Here is a 15,431-nt window from a genome sequence, read left to right as displayed (position 1 = left end):
CAGGATTGTTGATTCTCTGTTTGGCTTAGTTTTTCGGATCTTTGTTGTGGAGGGACGGCGTGGTGCTTCTGCCTAGACCGCCATCTTGCCGGAGTCCTGTCGGAATCCAACTCATTGTTGTATGTTGATCTTGTATCCTGCTACTTTGCAGAATCCTTCTATTAGTTCCAGTAGCTTTCCTGTGGACTCTTCAGGATTTTCTATGTATAGGATTATATCATCTGCAAATAGAGATAGTTTTACTTCTTCCTTACCAATTTGGATGCCCTTTATTTCCTTTTCTTGCCTTATTACTCTAACTAGGACTTCCAGTACAATGGTGAATACGAGTGGTGATAAAGGTCATCCTTGTCTGGTCTGCATTCTCATGGAGAATGCTTTCAGTCTGTCTCCATTGAGAATGATGTTGGCTATTGGTTTTGTATAAATGCCCTTTATTATGTCAAGGAATTTCCCTTCTTTTCTATTCTATTAGTGAAATTGAAGACAAATCCCTTTACAGCAGTTTGAGGAAATATCAGAAAAAAGAAGGAAAAAAAAAAAAAATGAAGAAAGCCTAAGAATAAAGTGGGATACTATCAAGAAGAAAAACCTACAAGTGATCAGTCTACCAGAACGGGGGATAACAGAAAACACAGACAGAATTGTTGAATATTTGCTGGCAGAAAACTTCCCTAATATTATAAAAAACAAGAAGATATCTATCCAAGAAGCTCAAAGAACCCCATACAGGGTAGACCCCAAAAGAAACTTACCAAGACATATCATCAAATGTGTCAAAACTAAAGACAAAGAATCTTGAGAGTGGCTAAGGGTAAACGAAAAGTGACCAACAGGAGAACCAATAAAACTAAGCTCTGACTACTCAGCAGAAACCATGCAGGCAAGAAGTCAGTGGGATAATATATATAAAACCTTGAAGGAAAAAAATTGTCAGCGAAGAATTGTATATCCAGCAAAATTGTCTCTCAAATAGTATGGGGAAATTAGATATTTCCAGATAAACAGAAATTAAGGAAATTTGTAAAAAAAAAAACAGATCAAAATTATAAGAAATATGAAAGTGAGCCTTCCAGTTAGAGAACCATCAACATCAGTAAGCAATGCAAGACTAGGACATAGAACAGATCAATAAGTTATCAACCCAGATAGGGAATTCATGAAAACAAATCAAAGCTAAAAGACTGAAAATAGAGAACCAGAGATGTCAATGTGTAAATGATGACAACGTCAAAACAAAAAAGAGGGAATAAACAGTGTAGTGATAAAACTTTCTTATGGAGAGGAAGTTAAGGTGATATCAAGAAATGGAAGACTAGTTTAAACTTAGAAAAATAAAGATAAATTTCAAAGTAACCGCAAAGGAAGCTAACAAACCTACCCATCAAAATAAAAAAAAGAAGAAAAATATGAAGACTTAGCAAACACAAAATCAACAATAATGAAAGAGATGAAAAGAAGATACATAAAAAGAACTCAGCATGGAAAATTAAGCAAAACAAAGAAACGGTCAACACCACACACACACACACACACACACACACACACACACACACAAATCAAAATGACAGCAGTAAACTCATAACTATCAATAATTACACTGAATGTAAATGGGCTAATGCACCAGTAAAGAGAAAGAGAGTGGCAGAATGGATTAAAAAAACATGATCCATCCATAGGCTGTCTACAAGAGACACACCTTAGACACAAAGACATAAACAAACTAAAACTCAAAGAATGGAAAAAAAAAAAATCAAGCAAAAAACAACCAAAAAAAGAGCAGAAGTGGCAGTATTAATCTCAGATAAAATAGACTTTAAAGCAGAATCCAGCGTAAGGGATAAAGAAAGACACTATATAAGGATTAAAGGGTCAATACACCAGGAGGACATAACCATAATACATATATATGCACCCAATGACAGGGCTCCAAAATACTCTAACAGCATTGAAAAGAGAAATAGACAGATCAACTATAATAGTTTGAGACTTCAACACACCACTTTTGATGAAGGACAGAACATCTAGAAAGAAACTCAGTAAAGATACAGAAGATCTAAATGCCATAATCAACCAATTTGACCTTACAGACATCTACAGAACACTCCACCCAACACCAGCTAAGCATACGTTCTTTTCCAATGCACAAGGATCATTCTCCAGAATAGACTACATATTAGGCCACAAGCAAGACTTAAAATCCACAACATTGAAATAATACAAAGTATCTTTTCTGATCATAATGCCATAAAAGTAGAAATCAATAACAGAAACAGCAAGGAAAAAAAAATCAAATACATGGAAACTGAACAACACCTTGTTTAAAAATGACTGGGTTATAGAAGAAATCAAGGGTGAAATAAAGACATTCATAGAATCAAGTGAGAATGAAAACACATCTTACCAAAACCATTGGAACAAAGCAAAAACAGTACTTAGAGGTCAATTCATAGCAGTAAATGCACACATCAAAAAAGAATAAAGGGCCAGAATCAAAACATTAATCCTACAACTGGAACAAATAGAGAGCAGCAAAAGAAGCCCTCAAGCACCAGAAAAAGGAAATAATAAAGATTATAGCAGAAATAAATAAAATAGAGAATAGAAAAACAATTGAAAGAATCAACAAGACCAAAAATTCGTTCTTCAAAAAGATCAACAAAATTGACAAACCATTGGCCATAGTGACAAAAGAAAATCAACAGAGGAAGCAAATAACCCAAATAAAAATTGAGATGGGTAATGTCACAACAAACCCAACTGAAATTAAAAGGATCATAATAGAATACTATGATAAACTGTACTCCAACAAGTTTGAAAACCTAGAGGAAATGGACAAATTTCTAGAAACACACTACCTACCTAAACTAACACAAACCAAGGTAGAAAAACTAAACAAACCCATAACAAAAGAAGGGGTTGAAGAAGTAATTTAAAAAAAACCCAAAAAACTGCCAACAAAAAAATGCCATGGCACCATGGCTTCATTGGAGAATTCTACCAAACTTTCAGAGAAGAGCCAACACTAATACTACTAAAGCTGTTTCAGAGCATAGAAAAGAATACTCCTGAACTCATTCTATGAAGCCAACAAAACCCTGATACCAAAGCCAGGCAAAGACACCACAAATAAAAAACTACAGACCAATATCCCTCATGAACATAGACACAGAAATCCTCAACAAAATTCTAGCCAATAGAATTCAACAGCATATCAAAAAATAATACATCATGACCAAATGGGATTCATACCAGGTATGCAGGGATGGTTCAACATGAGAAAATCAATCAACGCAATCCACCACACAGAAAAATGAAAAGAATCACATGATCATCTCAATCGATGCAGAAAAGGCATTTGACAAAGTCCAACACCCATTCATGATATAACTCTCAGCCAAATAGGAATAGAAGGGAAATTCCTTGACACAATAAGGGGTATACAAAGCCAAACAAACAGCCAACATCATTTTAAATGGAGAGAGACTGAAAGCATTCCCCTTGAGAATGGGAACCAGACAAAGATGCCCTTTATCACCACTCTTTTTCAACATTTTGCTGGCGGTCCTAGCTACAGTAATAAGGCAAGAAAGAGAAAGAGCATCCAAATTGGTAAGGAAGCAGTAAAACTATCCCTATTTGCAGATGATATGATCTTATACACAGAAAACCCCAAAGAATCCACAAGAAAACTACTGGAACTAATAGGAGATTTCAGCAAAGTATCAGGATACTAGATAAACATATTAAAATCAGTGAGATTCCTCTACACCAACAAAGAAAACTTCAAAAAGGAAATCATCAAATCAATACCATTTACAATAGCCGCCAAGAAGATAAAGTACTTAGAAATAAATCTAACCAGGGATGTAAAAGACCTATACAAAGAAAACTATAAAATACTGCCACAAAAAACCAAAAGAGACCTACATAAGTGGAAAAACATGCCATGTTCATGGATAGGAAGACTTAGCATTGTGAAAATGTCAATTCTAACCAAAAGCAATCTACAGATACAGTGTAATCCCAATCCAAATTCCAACAGCATTTTTTAACGAGATGAAGAAACAAATCACCAACTTCATATGGAAAGGGAAGAGGCCCCGGATAAGTAAAGCATTACTGATTAAGAATAAAGTGAGAGGCCTCACACTACCTAATTTTAGAACCTATTATACAGCCAGGAGCCCTGATAACAGTGCTTAAGAGCTTGGCTGCTAACCAAAAGGTTGGCAGTTCGAATTCACCAGCCACTCCTTGGAAACCTTATGTGGCAGTTCTACTCTGCCCTGTAGGATTGCTATGAGTCAGAATCGACTCGATGGCAATGGGATTTTTTGTTTTTTTATTATACAGCCATGGTAGTCAAAAGAGCCTGGTACTGGTACCGCAATAGGTACATAGACCAATGGAACCAAATTGAGAACCCAGATGTAAATCCATCTATGAGCAGCTGATATTTGACAAAGGCCCGAAGTCCATTAAATGAGGAAAAGACAGTCTCTTTAACAAATGGTGCTGGCATAACTGGATATCCATCTGTAAAAAAAAAGAAACAGGATCCATACTTATGCTATACACAAAAACTAACTCAAAATGGATCAAAGACCTAAATATAAGATCTAAAACGATAAAGATCATGAAAGAAAAAATAGGGATTCTAGGGGCCCTAATACATGGCATAAATAGTATACAAACCATAACTAACAATGCACAAACACCAGAAGATAAACCAAATAACTGATAGCCCCTAAAAATCAAACACTTAAAAGACTTCACCAAAAGAGTCAAAAGACAACCTACAGACTGGGAAAAAAATTTTGGCTATGACATATCTGACAAGGGTCTAATCTCTAAAATCTATAAGATACTGCAACACCTCAACAACAAAAAGACAATACAATTTAAAAAATGGGCAAAGGGTTTATGAGCAGACACTTCACCAAAGAAGACATTTAGGTGGCTAACAGACACATGAGGAAATGCTCATGATCACTAGCCATTAGTGAAATGCAAATCAAAACTACATTGAGATAACATCTCACTCTGACAATAGTGACACTAATCCAAAAAACAGAAAATAACAAATATTGGAGAGGTTGTGGGGAGATTGGAACTCTTATGCACTGCTGGTGGGAATATAAAATGGTACAACCACTTTGGAAAACGATATGGCACTTCCTTAAAAAGCTAGAAATAGAAATACCATATGATCCAGCAATCCCACTCCTAGGAATATACCCTAGAGAAATATGAGCCATCACACGAATAAGCATATGCACACTCATGTTCACTGTAACACTATCACAGCAGGAAAAAGATGGAAACAACCTAAATGCCCATCAATACATGAATGACTAAACAAATTAAGGTACATACACACAATGGAATACTATGCAAAGATAAATAATGATGAATCAACAAAACATCTCACGACATGGATGAATCTGAAGGGCATTATGCTGAGTGAAATAACTCAGTCACAAAAGGACAAATATTGTAGGAGACCACTGTTATAAGAACTCAAGAAAAGATTTACAGATTTACACAGAAAAGATTTACACAGAAAAAAAGCATTCTTTGATGGTTATGTGTACAGAGGGAGGGTGAGGGGAAATCACTGACTAGATAGTAGGTAAGTGTCAACTTTGGTGAAGGGAAGGACAGCACACAATATAGGGGAAGTCAGTACAACTGGACTAAAGCAAAAGCATAGTCGTTTTCTAGAGGGACCAAACGTTTTGAGGGATGGAATAGCTGGGGCTGAGGCCTGGGGACCATAATCTCGGGAGACATCAAGGTCAATTGGTATAACAGTTTAAAAGAAAATGTTCTACATCCCACTTTGGTGAGTAGTGCCTGGGGTCCTAAAAGGCTTCCAGCGGCCTTCTAAGATACATCTGTTGGTCCTATTCCACCTGGAGCAAAGGAGAATGAAGAAAACCAGAGACACAAGGAAAATACTAGCCCAAAGGACAAAAGGACCACATGAACCAGAGACTCCACCAGCCTTAGACCAGAAGAACCAGATGGTCCCTGGCTACCACCAATGACTACCCTGACAGATATCATAACAGAGTTCTAGACAGAGCAGGAGAAAAATGTAGAAAATAATTCAAATTCCTGTAAAAAGACTAGACTTACTGGTCTGACAGAGACTGGAGGAACCCCGAAACTACGGCCCCTGGAAGCCCTGCTAATCCAAAACTGAAACCATTCCTGAAGCCTACTTTTCAGACAAAGATTAGACAGGCCTGTAAAACAAAAAATAACACACGTGAGGAATGTGCTTCTTAGTCAAATGCACAAGACCAAATGGGCAGATCCTGTCCAAAAGCAGGACGAAAAGACAGGAAAGGACAGGAACTGGATGAACGGACACAGGGAACTGGGGATGGAAAGGGAGAGTGTGCTGTCAAATTGTGGGGATTGCAACCAATGTCACAAAACGTGTGTATAAATTTTTGAATGAGAAATTAACCTGAGCTGTAAACTTTCACCTAAAGCACAATAAAAAAAAAAGCAAAAAAAAAAAAAATTATATATATATATATATAGAGAGAGAGAGAGAGAGAGTCTTTTTTCTAATGAACAGAAATTTATTTTCTCACAGTTTAGGAGGCTAGAATTCCAAATTCAGGGTACCGGCTCTAGGGGAATGCATTCTTTTTCTTTCTGCTCTAGGGGAAGTTCCTGTCTCTTCAGTTTCTGTTCCTTGGTTCCTTGGCAGTCTTCATGTGAAGTGGCATTTGTTTTCCCCCATGTGTGCTTGCTTGTTGCTGTACCTAATCTTCGCCTTTTATATCTCAAAAGTGAATGGCTTAAAACACTCTATACTGATATGGCCTCATTAACGTAACAAAAGAAAACCCTATTCCCAAATGGGATTACAACCATAGGTATGGGGATCAGGATTTCCACCAGATATTTTGGGAGGACGCAATTCAATCCATAACAAATATAAAGGAATGAACTATTGATACATACAACAATGTGGGTGAATCTCAAAATAATTGTTGTTGTTAGGTGCCATTGAATCAGTTCCGACTCGTAGCAACCCTATGCACAACAGAATGAAACACTGCCAGGTCCTGCGTCATCCACACAATCATTGCTATGTTTGAACCCATTGTTGCAGCCACTGTGTTAATCCATCTCTTTGAGGGTCTTCCTGTTTTTTGATGACCCCTACTTTACTAAGCATGATGTCCTTTTCCAGGGATTGGTCCCTGCTGATAACGTGTCCAAAGTACATAAGATGAAGCCTCACCATCCTTGCTTCTAAGGAGCATTCTGGTTGTACTTCTTTCAAGACAGATTCGTTCATTCTTCTGGCAATCCATGGTATAGTCAACATTCTTCGCCATCACCATAATTCAAATCATTAAGTCTTCAGTCTTCCTTATTCATTGTCCAGCTTTCGCATGCGTATGAGGTGATTGAAAATACCATGGCTTGGGTCGGGCACACCTTAGTCCTCAAAGTGACATCTTTGCTTTTTAACACTTGAAAGAGTTCTTTTGCAGCAAATTTGTCCAATTGAACTTTCTAATTTCTTCTAATATTTTGTTAGTTGAGTTAACTTCTTTTATTTGTTTTGATTTGGGGTAGATACTCAAATTGTCTACAAAAAGTGACAATTTTATCTCTGTTTTCATCTAAAATTTTTCTTATTTTTGTATTTGTCAATAGTAGCAGTTGTAGTAGGACGTTATGACTTTAAAGGAAATGTTTTAAAATTTCACCATTAAATGAGATATTTGGTGAATACCCCTTACTAGTTGTCTTAGTCATCTAGTGCTGCCATTAACAGAAATACCACAAGTGGATGGTTTTAACAAGGAGAAATTTATTTCCTCACAGTCAAAGTAGGCTAAAAGTCCAAATTCAGGGCGTCAGCTCCAGGGGAAGTCTTTCTCTCTCTGTCGGCCTTCTTCTCTTCGGTGTTCTCCCGGACTAGGAGCTTCTCTGCCCAGGGACCCCAGTCCAAAGGACGTGCTCTGCTCCTGGCACTGCTTTCTTGATGCTATGAGGTCCCCCTGTCTCACTGCTCACTTCTGTCTTTTATATCTCAAGAGATTGCCTCAGGACACAATCCAGTCTTGCAGATCCAGTCCTGCCTTACTAACACAACTGCCACCCATCCTCCCTCATTAATATCATAGAGGCAGGATTTACAACATATAGGAAAATCACACAGTACCAGGAATCATGGCCCAGCCAAACTGATATACACATTTTTGGGGGGACATAATTCAAACCATGACACTAGTTAAGAATATTTTCTTCTATTTCTGGTTTGTTAAGAATTTCTATCATAAATAAGGTTGAATTTTATCACACACTTCATTGACATCCATCAAGATGATTGTTTTTTTCTCAGTTTGCTACTGTAGTGAATCACATTAATAAGTTTTTTTCTAATATTGCACCAGCCTTACATTTCTGAAATAAACTTTGTTTTGCCATTATGGTAGATTTGATTTTCTAACATTATATTTAGATTTTCCAACTATGTTTACAAGTGATATTAACCCATAGTTTTCATTTCTTAGATAGCCCTCGTCCAGTTTCAGTATTAAGCTTGTACTATAATCATAAAATCTATTGTGTGGCATTTCATCTTTTTCTGTGTTCTGGGACAGTTATGTAAGATAGAAATTATCTGTTATGTTTCATGGAACTTTCCTATAAAGTCATCTGGACATGCTCTTTTCTGGGGCAGATCTTTCACCCCATTTGAGTTTATATGAGAGTTGTTGGCAAGTTCAAGTGTTTCCATTTTTGAGCCTGTTTCTGAAACATGTTCCTAGAAAATTGCCCATTTTATTTGTTTTTCAAATTTATTGATGTAAAGATTCAAAAATTATTCTATTTTACATAGTGCTTTCTTTCTTGAGGGTGCGTTTCCAGATCAAATTATTCTTTCCATGTTTACCACGCTTAACACACTACCTTGAGAGTTCCTCCTACTATGTAAGAGGCAGGGGTTTGGCTTGCTGTCAGTGGGTGATCACTACCGGTATATAAAGGAACCCTGGTGGTGCAGTGGTTACAGTGTTCAGCTTCTAACAGAAAGGTCGGCAGTTCAAACCCACCAGCCACTTCACTAGAGAAAAGACCTGGCAATCTGTTCCCATAAAGATTACAGCCTTGGAAACCCTGTGGTGTAGTTGTACTCTGTCCTGTAGTGTCGCTATGAGTCAGAATTGACTTGATGACAGTGGTTTTACTTATGTATGAAGAAACTATGTGGGGATTTCTGTAAGTAGTGAGCAAATCCAAATGGTCCACTGTGTGTTGAATAAATACCTTTTTTAAGAAACAAAGTCTACAAGCATTGAAAGAATTTTCTATAAGCAGTTATAGAGGGATCTATGTTGATCCATCATGGCTGCCCTTGATAACTTATCAGATAACGTGTGTTGAATTTTTGAACACTAGTACTTCTCAAAAGGATGAGCCAGTAGGTATACAGTTATTGTTTTAAGGAACCTTCAAAACAGTATGACAAACACATCTCTGAATATTGGTCATTATACTGCAGGTTTTAGTCAAGCAATCCCAAGTAAAAGAGAAGCTTTTTTGGGGTAACTAATGCAGTTCACTTGGATAGTCTTGCTTTATATTACAAGTTTTAATGTCAGTGCCATAGTCAGGACTCTTTTGGTGGTGAATGACTGAAACCCAAGTCAAACTAACTTATGCATAATTAATTAATCAGAGGGGGGGAAATTTACTGGTCTAAGTGATGGAACAAATGTGACTACCAACATTTTTAACTCCCAGCTCTTGACTTTCTCCAGAGAGGAAGCTTTATTTTGCAACAGTCTTTTTCTATATGGCAACAAAAGATAGTCTCCAAGAGCTTTGGGCTTACATGGTCCTTAATGTCAGAAAGAGATGCTTTCTTTCAAACCGTCCATCTCAATTCATTACCAAAGACGTTGATGTACTCTGCTATATCCAGAAGGATGGCATTTTTTGATTGGCTAGGCCTGGAACATTTGTCCACCTGGGTGGGGGAGCGGCAGTGAGCTGGGCATGATCTCAACATGCTTCTTATAGATTTGGGTGGGGTGGTTCCCAAAGGGAACCATTTACTGACAGACTGTATGTAACTAGAAGTGATGATTAATTTGCAGTATTACACATGTTTAATTTGTTTATGTTTTTCAGATTATTGCAAATCATCATATGCAGTCTATTTCATTTGCCTCTGGAGGGGATCCTGTAAGTATGGATTCATAAAATTTCTTCTTATAAGAGTTAAAAGAGCTTCCATGTAACACATGTTAGTCACTACTTGCCTTTTCTCAATATCATATTATATTTTAGGAATAACTACATATAGTAAGTAATCAAAAATGTAATTTTGGCAAAATAGTCCCTGTCACTGATTCAAAAATATTTGGATTAGTAGATGAGCTAACAACACTCTGCTGGGTTATTAGCCATGGAGTTATCATCTGAGAAGCTTCTTGTTGATAGCATCTAAGTCACTGAATACAAGTGTGTCATGTATGTGCTGCCAGTCCACTCTCAGAATTCTCAGTACAGAGTTCCAGGCAGACCTTCCTAATCAACTGGACTTGGCATGGAAGGGGAAGCCTATTTGCCATTCTGGCTGTCAACCAGTACTAAGTCTAATCTAGAGTGAGCAAGCAGGTTTGCAGGAACTCGTGGAGGGCAAACTTAGCTGGTCCCTGGGGAGAACTCACATGTCCTTCCTATCGGGAGACCACATGGTGCTCGTTTCCTTTGAATTGTGCCAGGTGGAATGGGCACTCTCTCTCCAACCCTACTTTGCAGAGTGGAGTGTTATTCATTGGCTCTGTACTGCATCACTTCTGGACCAAAGAAAAAGGAGAGGGAAATTGAAACTAGGGAGTCTATGCATAGGAAACAAATCTGTTTAAACTGAGGGAATAGAAGGAGGATTTTGCTCCTCTGTGACATCATGGGTCTTTTCCTTGTGCCTGTAAACAAATGGAAGATTAGAAGAGGGCAGAATACAGCTTTCATAACATCAGTAACATCAAGGAAACATGGGGAACATACGCAGATCTTGTTCTTGCCCAGAACATATTGCCTTCTCTTGTGCCAAACATTAATTATTAAAGATGATACCTTTCAGAAATGAAGTAATGAAATCAAGTTAAACAGTTGAGTTTTTTTCTTTTTCCTATCCACCTTTAGTTTCTCACTTCCAGCTGAGGAATGAAATTTAGGCCCATAAATGATAGGACACAGAAACCCAAGGATCAGTGGTAAAAACTAAATCTGGCAGCTGATATCACTGCAAAACTTTGATTTGTTTTAAACTTATACTTAATATTTAAAATAATAAAAGAAAAAATAAATAATTGCCTATCCTAAAGAGAAATAAAGTTCCAAAACTACTCTGTAGTTATTGCTTCATTTACTGGCATCTAAAGTATTTAAGCAAATTTCTCAACTTGGATGTTGGTGTAACTTTGTTTTATGTGAAATATATAGCCAAATGCTATTTAAATTAGCCATTCTTAAAAACACTTCAATAATTACTTGTTCGCATTGACTACCAGTGACTCAAAATATTTAAGCATGTCAAATCCATTTGGGTTTTACCACTTCCTCACCTTTCAGTCTTTTCAAATGAATGTAGTAGTTTCATGATGCCACCATTTAAAGGTAAACCAAAATTTAAGAGCTTCACCTTTTCCCAAAGAGACTTCACAGATGACTAATTGTGGACTCATCAGCGTACAGGAGGCATCCAAGGTGGCTGACTTCTAGCAGCTGCAGTGTGACCATAAGCACCCAGCATCATACTGGATCTGAACTCTGATCCATTCAGCCTTACAATCTGGCCTTGACAGCGACACCGTAGGGTATGTTGGGTAGCAGAATGGGCCACTGAATCCAACCTGAAAACACCAGCATTGTCTTTTTTCTTCCTAACCTGTTATAGCTCAGCCGTTCATGAAGGAACTCAAATACTTAAGATATTTAAATGAGTTCTGCAAGTGTAATGTAAAAAATAATTATTGGTGCTTGCCTTACGTTTTCCCTTTTCAAGTTTCAAAGGTTACTGTTATTTTAGGGTTGAAGAGCGAATCCTCATTTATTCTAGGGCTCTTGTCTCATCTGTAAACAGGGGAGTAATCAGTCTTGCCTCAGTATTGATGTATGTAAAGTTGGTGGTAAGTGGTAACTATCACCACTATTATTAACTAATGTCCATATTAGTTTTTTGCAAAAGGGCTTAGAATACTCGATGAGTTAACAGTCTCCATGGCACAATGTAGTAACCTTCATCTTACTAAATTTTCCCCAGAAAGTTTAAATACTGGGTATTTTTCTTCACTTCCTGACCTTTGCTTACTCCTACCTTTACTTTCTTCTCAAAAACGGTTTACTTGTCTCCCTTCTATCAGTCCTGAAAATAGTTCTTGGTAACGCTTCTATAAGGGGCCCTTGTTGCGCAGTGTTTAAACACTTGGCTGCTAACCGAAAGGTAGATGGTTTGAACCTACCAGCTGCTCCACGGGAGAAAGATGTGGCAGTCTGCTACCATAAAGATTTCAGCCTTGAAAACCGCATGGGACAGTTCTACTCTGTCCTGTAGGGTTGCTATGAGGTGGAATCGACTCAATGGCAGTAGGTTAATACTTCTATACCTACATATGCTTTCTCCATTTCAAAAATGTGTTGCAAGTATGTCAAAATTAAATCCATTTTCCCCACTTTTTTTCTGTAAGCATTGTATTTTTTTATTACAAAATATTTTAAAATCTGGGCAGATACAATTGTGAAAGAATATCAGCTTCATACAAAAAATAATCTTTCAATTATTTTGTCAAGCAAATAAAAACAATCTTCATTTATTCACTCTTTTCAGAAGTTAATATACAGTAAAAATTCAATATTGTTTATAATAGACATGTAAGTAAGTATACATAGAAAATGAACAAGTACTGAATATTCAGAAACAAGAGTAAAAATAAATAACAATGATAAAACTTTGAAAAAATAATACACATTTCAGTTGTGGAAATACGTTTTTTTGTTGTACTTTAGATGAAGGTTTACAGAGCAAATTAGTTTCTCATTAAAAATTAATACACATATTGTTCTGTGACATTGGTTGCCAACCCCACGACATGTCAACTCTCTCCCTCTCTCAACGTTGGGTTCCCTGTCTCCAGCTTTCCTGTCCCCTCCTGGCTTTTTGTCCTTGCCTCTGAGCTGGTGTGCCCATTTAGTCCCGTTTAGTTTTATGGGCCTGTCTAATATTTGGCTGAAGGGTGAACCTCAGGAGTGACTTCAGTACTGAGTTAAAAGAGTATCCAGGGGCCATACTCTTGGTGTTTCTCCAGTCTCTGTCAGACCAGTAAGTCTGGTCTTTTTCTGTGAGTTAGAATGTTCTACATTTTTCTCCAGCTCTGTCGGGGACCCTCTATTGTGATCCCTGTCAGAGTAGTCGGTGGTGGTAGCCAGGTACCATCTAGTTGTGCTGGACTCAGTCTCGTGGAGGCTGTGGTAGTTGTGGTCCATTAGTCCTTTGGACTAATCTTGCCCTTGTATCTTTGATTTTCTTCATTCTCCCTTGCTCCAGACGGGGTGGAACAAGTGGAGTATCTTAGATACTCACAAGCTTTTAAGACTCCAGACGCTACTCACCAAAGTAGGATGTAGAACATTTTCTTTATAAACTATGTCATGCCAGTTGAGCTAGGTGTCCCCCAAGACCATGATCCCCAGCCCTCAACCCTGTAATTCGGTCCCTCAGGGAGTTTGGATGTGTCTATGAAGTGTCCATGACCTGGACTTGGTCAAGTTGTGCTGACTTGCCCAGAATTGTGTACTGTCTTACCCTTCACCAAAGTTACCACTTATCTAATGTCTATTTAGTGTTTTTCCCTCTCCACCCCTCCCGTCCCTTGTAAACATCAAAGATGGTTTATTTCTTTGTATAAACCTTTTCATGAGTTTTTATAATAGTGGTCTCATACAGTATTGTCCTTTTGTGATTGACTCATTACACTCAGCATAATGCCCTCCAGATTCATCCATGTTGTGAGATGTTTTGCAGATTCATCATTGCCCTTTATTATTGCATGATATTCCATTGTGTGTATGCACTATAGTTTGTTTATCCATTCATCTGTTGATGGGCACTTATGTTGTTTCCATCTTTTTGCTATTGTAAATAATGCTGCAGTGAACATGGGTGTGCATATGTCTATTCATATGATGGCACTTGTTCCTCTAGGATATAGTCCTAGGAGTGAGATTGCTGGATTGTATGGTATTTCTATTTCTAGCTTTTTAAGGAAGCGCCATATTGTTTTACAAAATGGTTGTACCATTTTACATTCCCACCAGCAGTGCATAAAAGTTCCAATCTCCCTGCAGCCTCTCCAGCATTTGTTATTTTCTGTTTTGTTTTGTTTTTTTTTATTTGTGCCAGAAATGCTGGGGTGAGATGGTATCTCATTGTAGTTTTGATTTGCATTTCTCTAACAGCTAGTGATCGCGAGCATTTCTTCATGTGTCTGTTAGCTGCCTGAATGTCTTCTTTGGTGAAATGTCTGTTCATAGTCTTTGCCCATTTTTTTAATTGGATTATTTGTCTTTTTGTTGTAGAGGTATTGGATTTTCCTATAGATTTTAGAGATCAGAACTTTGTCAGATTTGTCATAGCCAAAATTTTTTTCCCAGTCTGTGTGTTCTGTTTTTACTTTTTTGATGAAGACTTTTGATGAGCATAAGTGTTTAATTTTAAGAAGATCCCGTTTATTTAGCTTATCTTCTGGTGTTTGTGTGTTGTTAGTTATGGTTTGCATGCTATTTATGCCATGTGTTAGGGCCACTAGTGTTGACCTTATTTCTTCTTCTATGAACTTTATACTTTTTGGTTTTATATTTAGGTCTTTGATCCATTTTGAATTAGTTCTTGTGTATAGTGTGAGGTATGGGTCCTGTTTCATTTTTTTACAGAAGGACATCTAGTTTTTCCAGCACCATTTCTTAAAAAGACTGTCTTTTCCCCATTTAATGGACTTCGGGCCTTTGTCAAAGATCCAGTGACCGTACGTAGATGGATTTACATTTGGGTTCTCAATTCTGTTCCACTGGTCAATGTATCTGCCATTGTACCCCTACCAGGCTGTTTTGACTTCCATAGCTATATAGTAGGTTCTGAGGTCAGGTAGTGCGAGTCCTCCTACTTTCTTCTTCGTCTTCAATAGGGCTTTACTTATCCAGGGCCTCTTTCCTTTCCATATAAAGTTAATGATTAGTTTTTCCATCTCTCTTTTTTTTTATTTTTAATTTCTTTGTTCTACTTTAGGTGAAGGTTTACAGAACAAATAGTTTCTCATTAAACAGTCAGTACACATATTGTTTTATGACATTGGTTAACAACCCCATGACATGTCAACCCT

At 37.4% G+C, this 15,431-nt stretch overlaps 1 protein-coding gene across 1 annotated transcript in view; it reads left to right on the top strand.

Moving 5' to 3' along the window:
- The window catches only part of SHC4 (SHC adaptor protein 4), a 179,265-nt gene that overhangs the window by 106,276 nt on the left and 57,558 nt on the right, over positions 1 to 15,431 (top strand). Inside the window, exon 5 of the mRNA XM_004386297.2 lies at positions 10,180 to 10,233. Within this exon, the coding sequence (XP_004386354.1) occupies positions 10,180 to 10,233 (54 nt within the window). The remainder of the gene's footprint in view (positions 1 to 10,179; positions 10,234 to 15,431) is intronic.

Source organism: Trichechus manatus, unplaced genomic scaffold (assembly GCF_000243295.1).
Source record: "Trichechus manatus latirostris isolate Lorelei unplaced genomic scaffold, TriManLat1.0 scaffold00161, whole genome shotgun sequence".
NCBI lineage: Eukaryota > Metazoa > Chordata > Mammalia > Sirenia > Trichechidae > Trichechus > Trichechus manatus.
The sequence above is the reverse complement of the archived record's forward strand: the minus strand, read 5'-3'. Positions and strand labels throughout refer to the sequence as shown.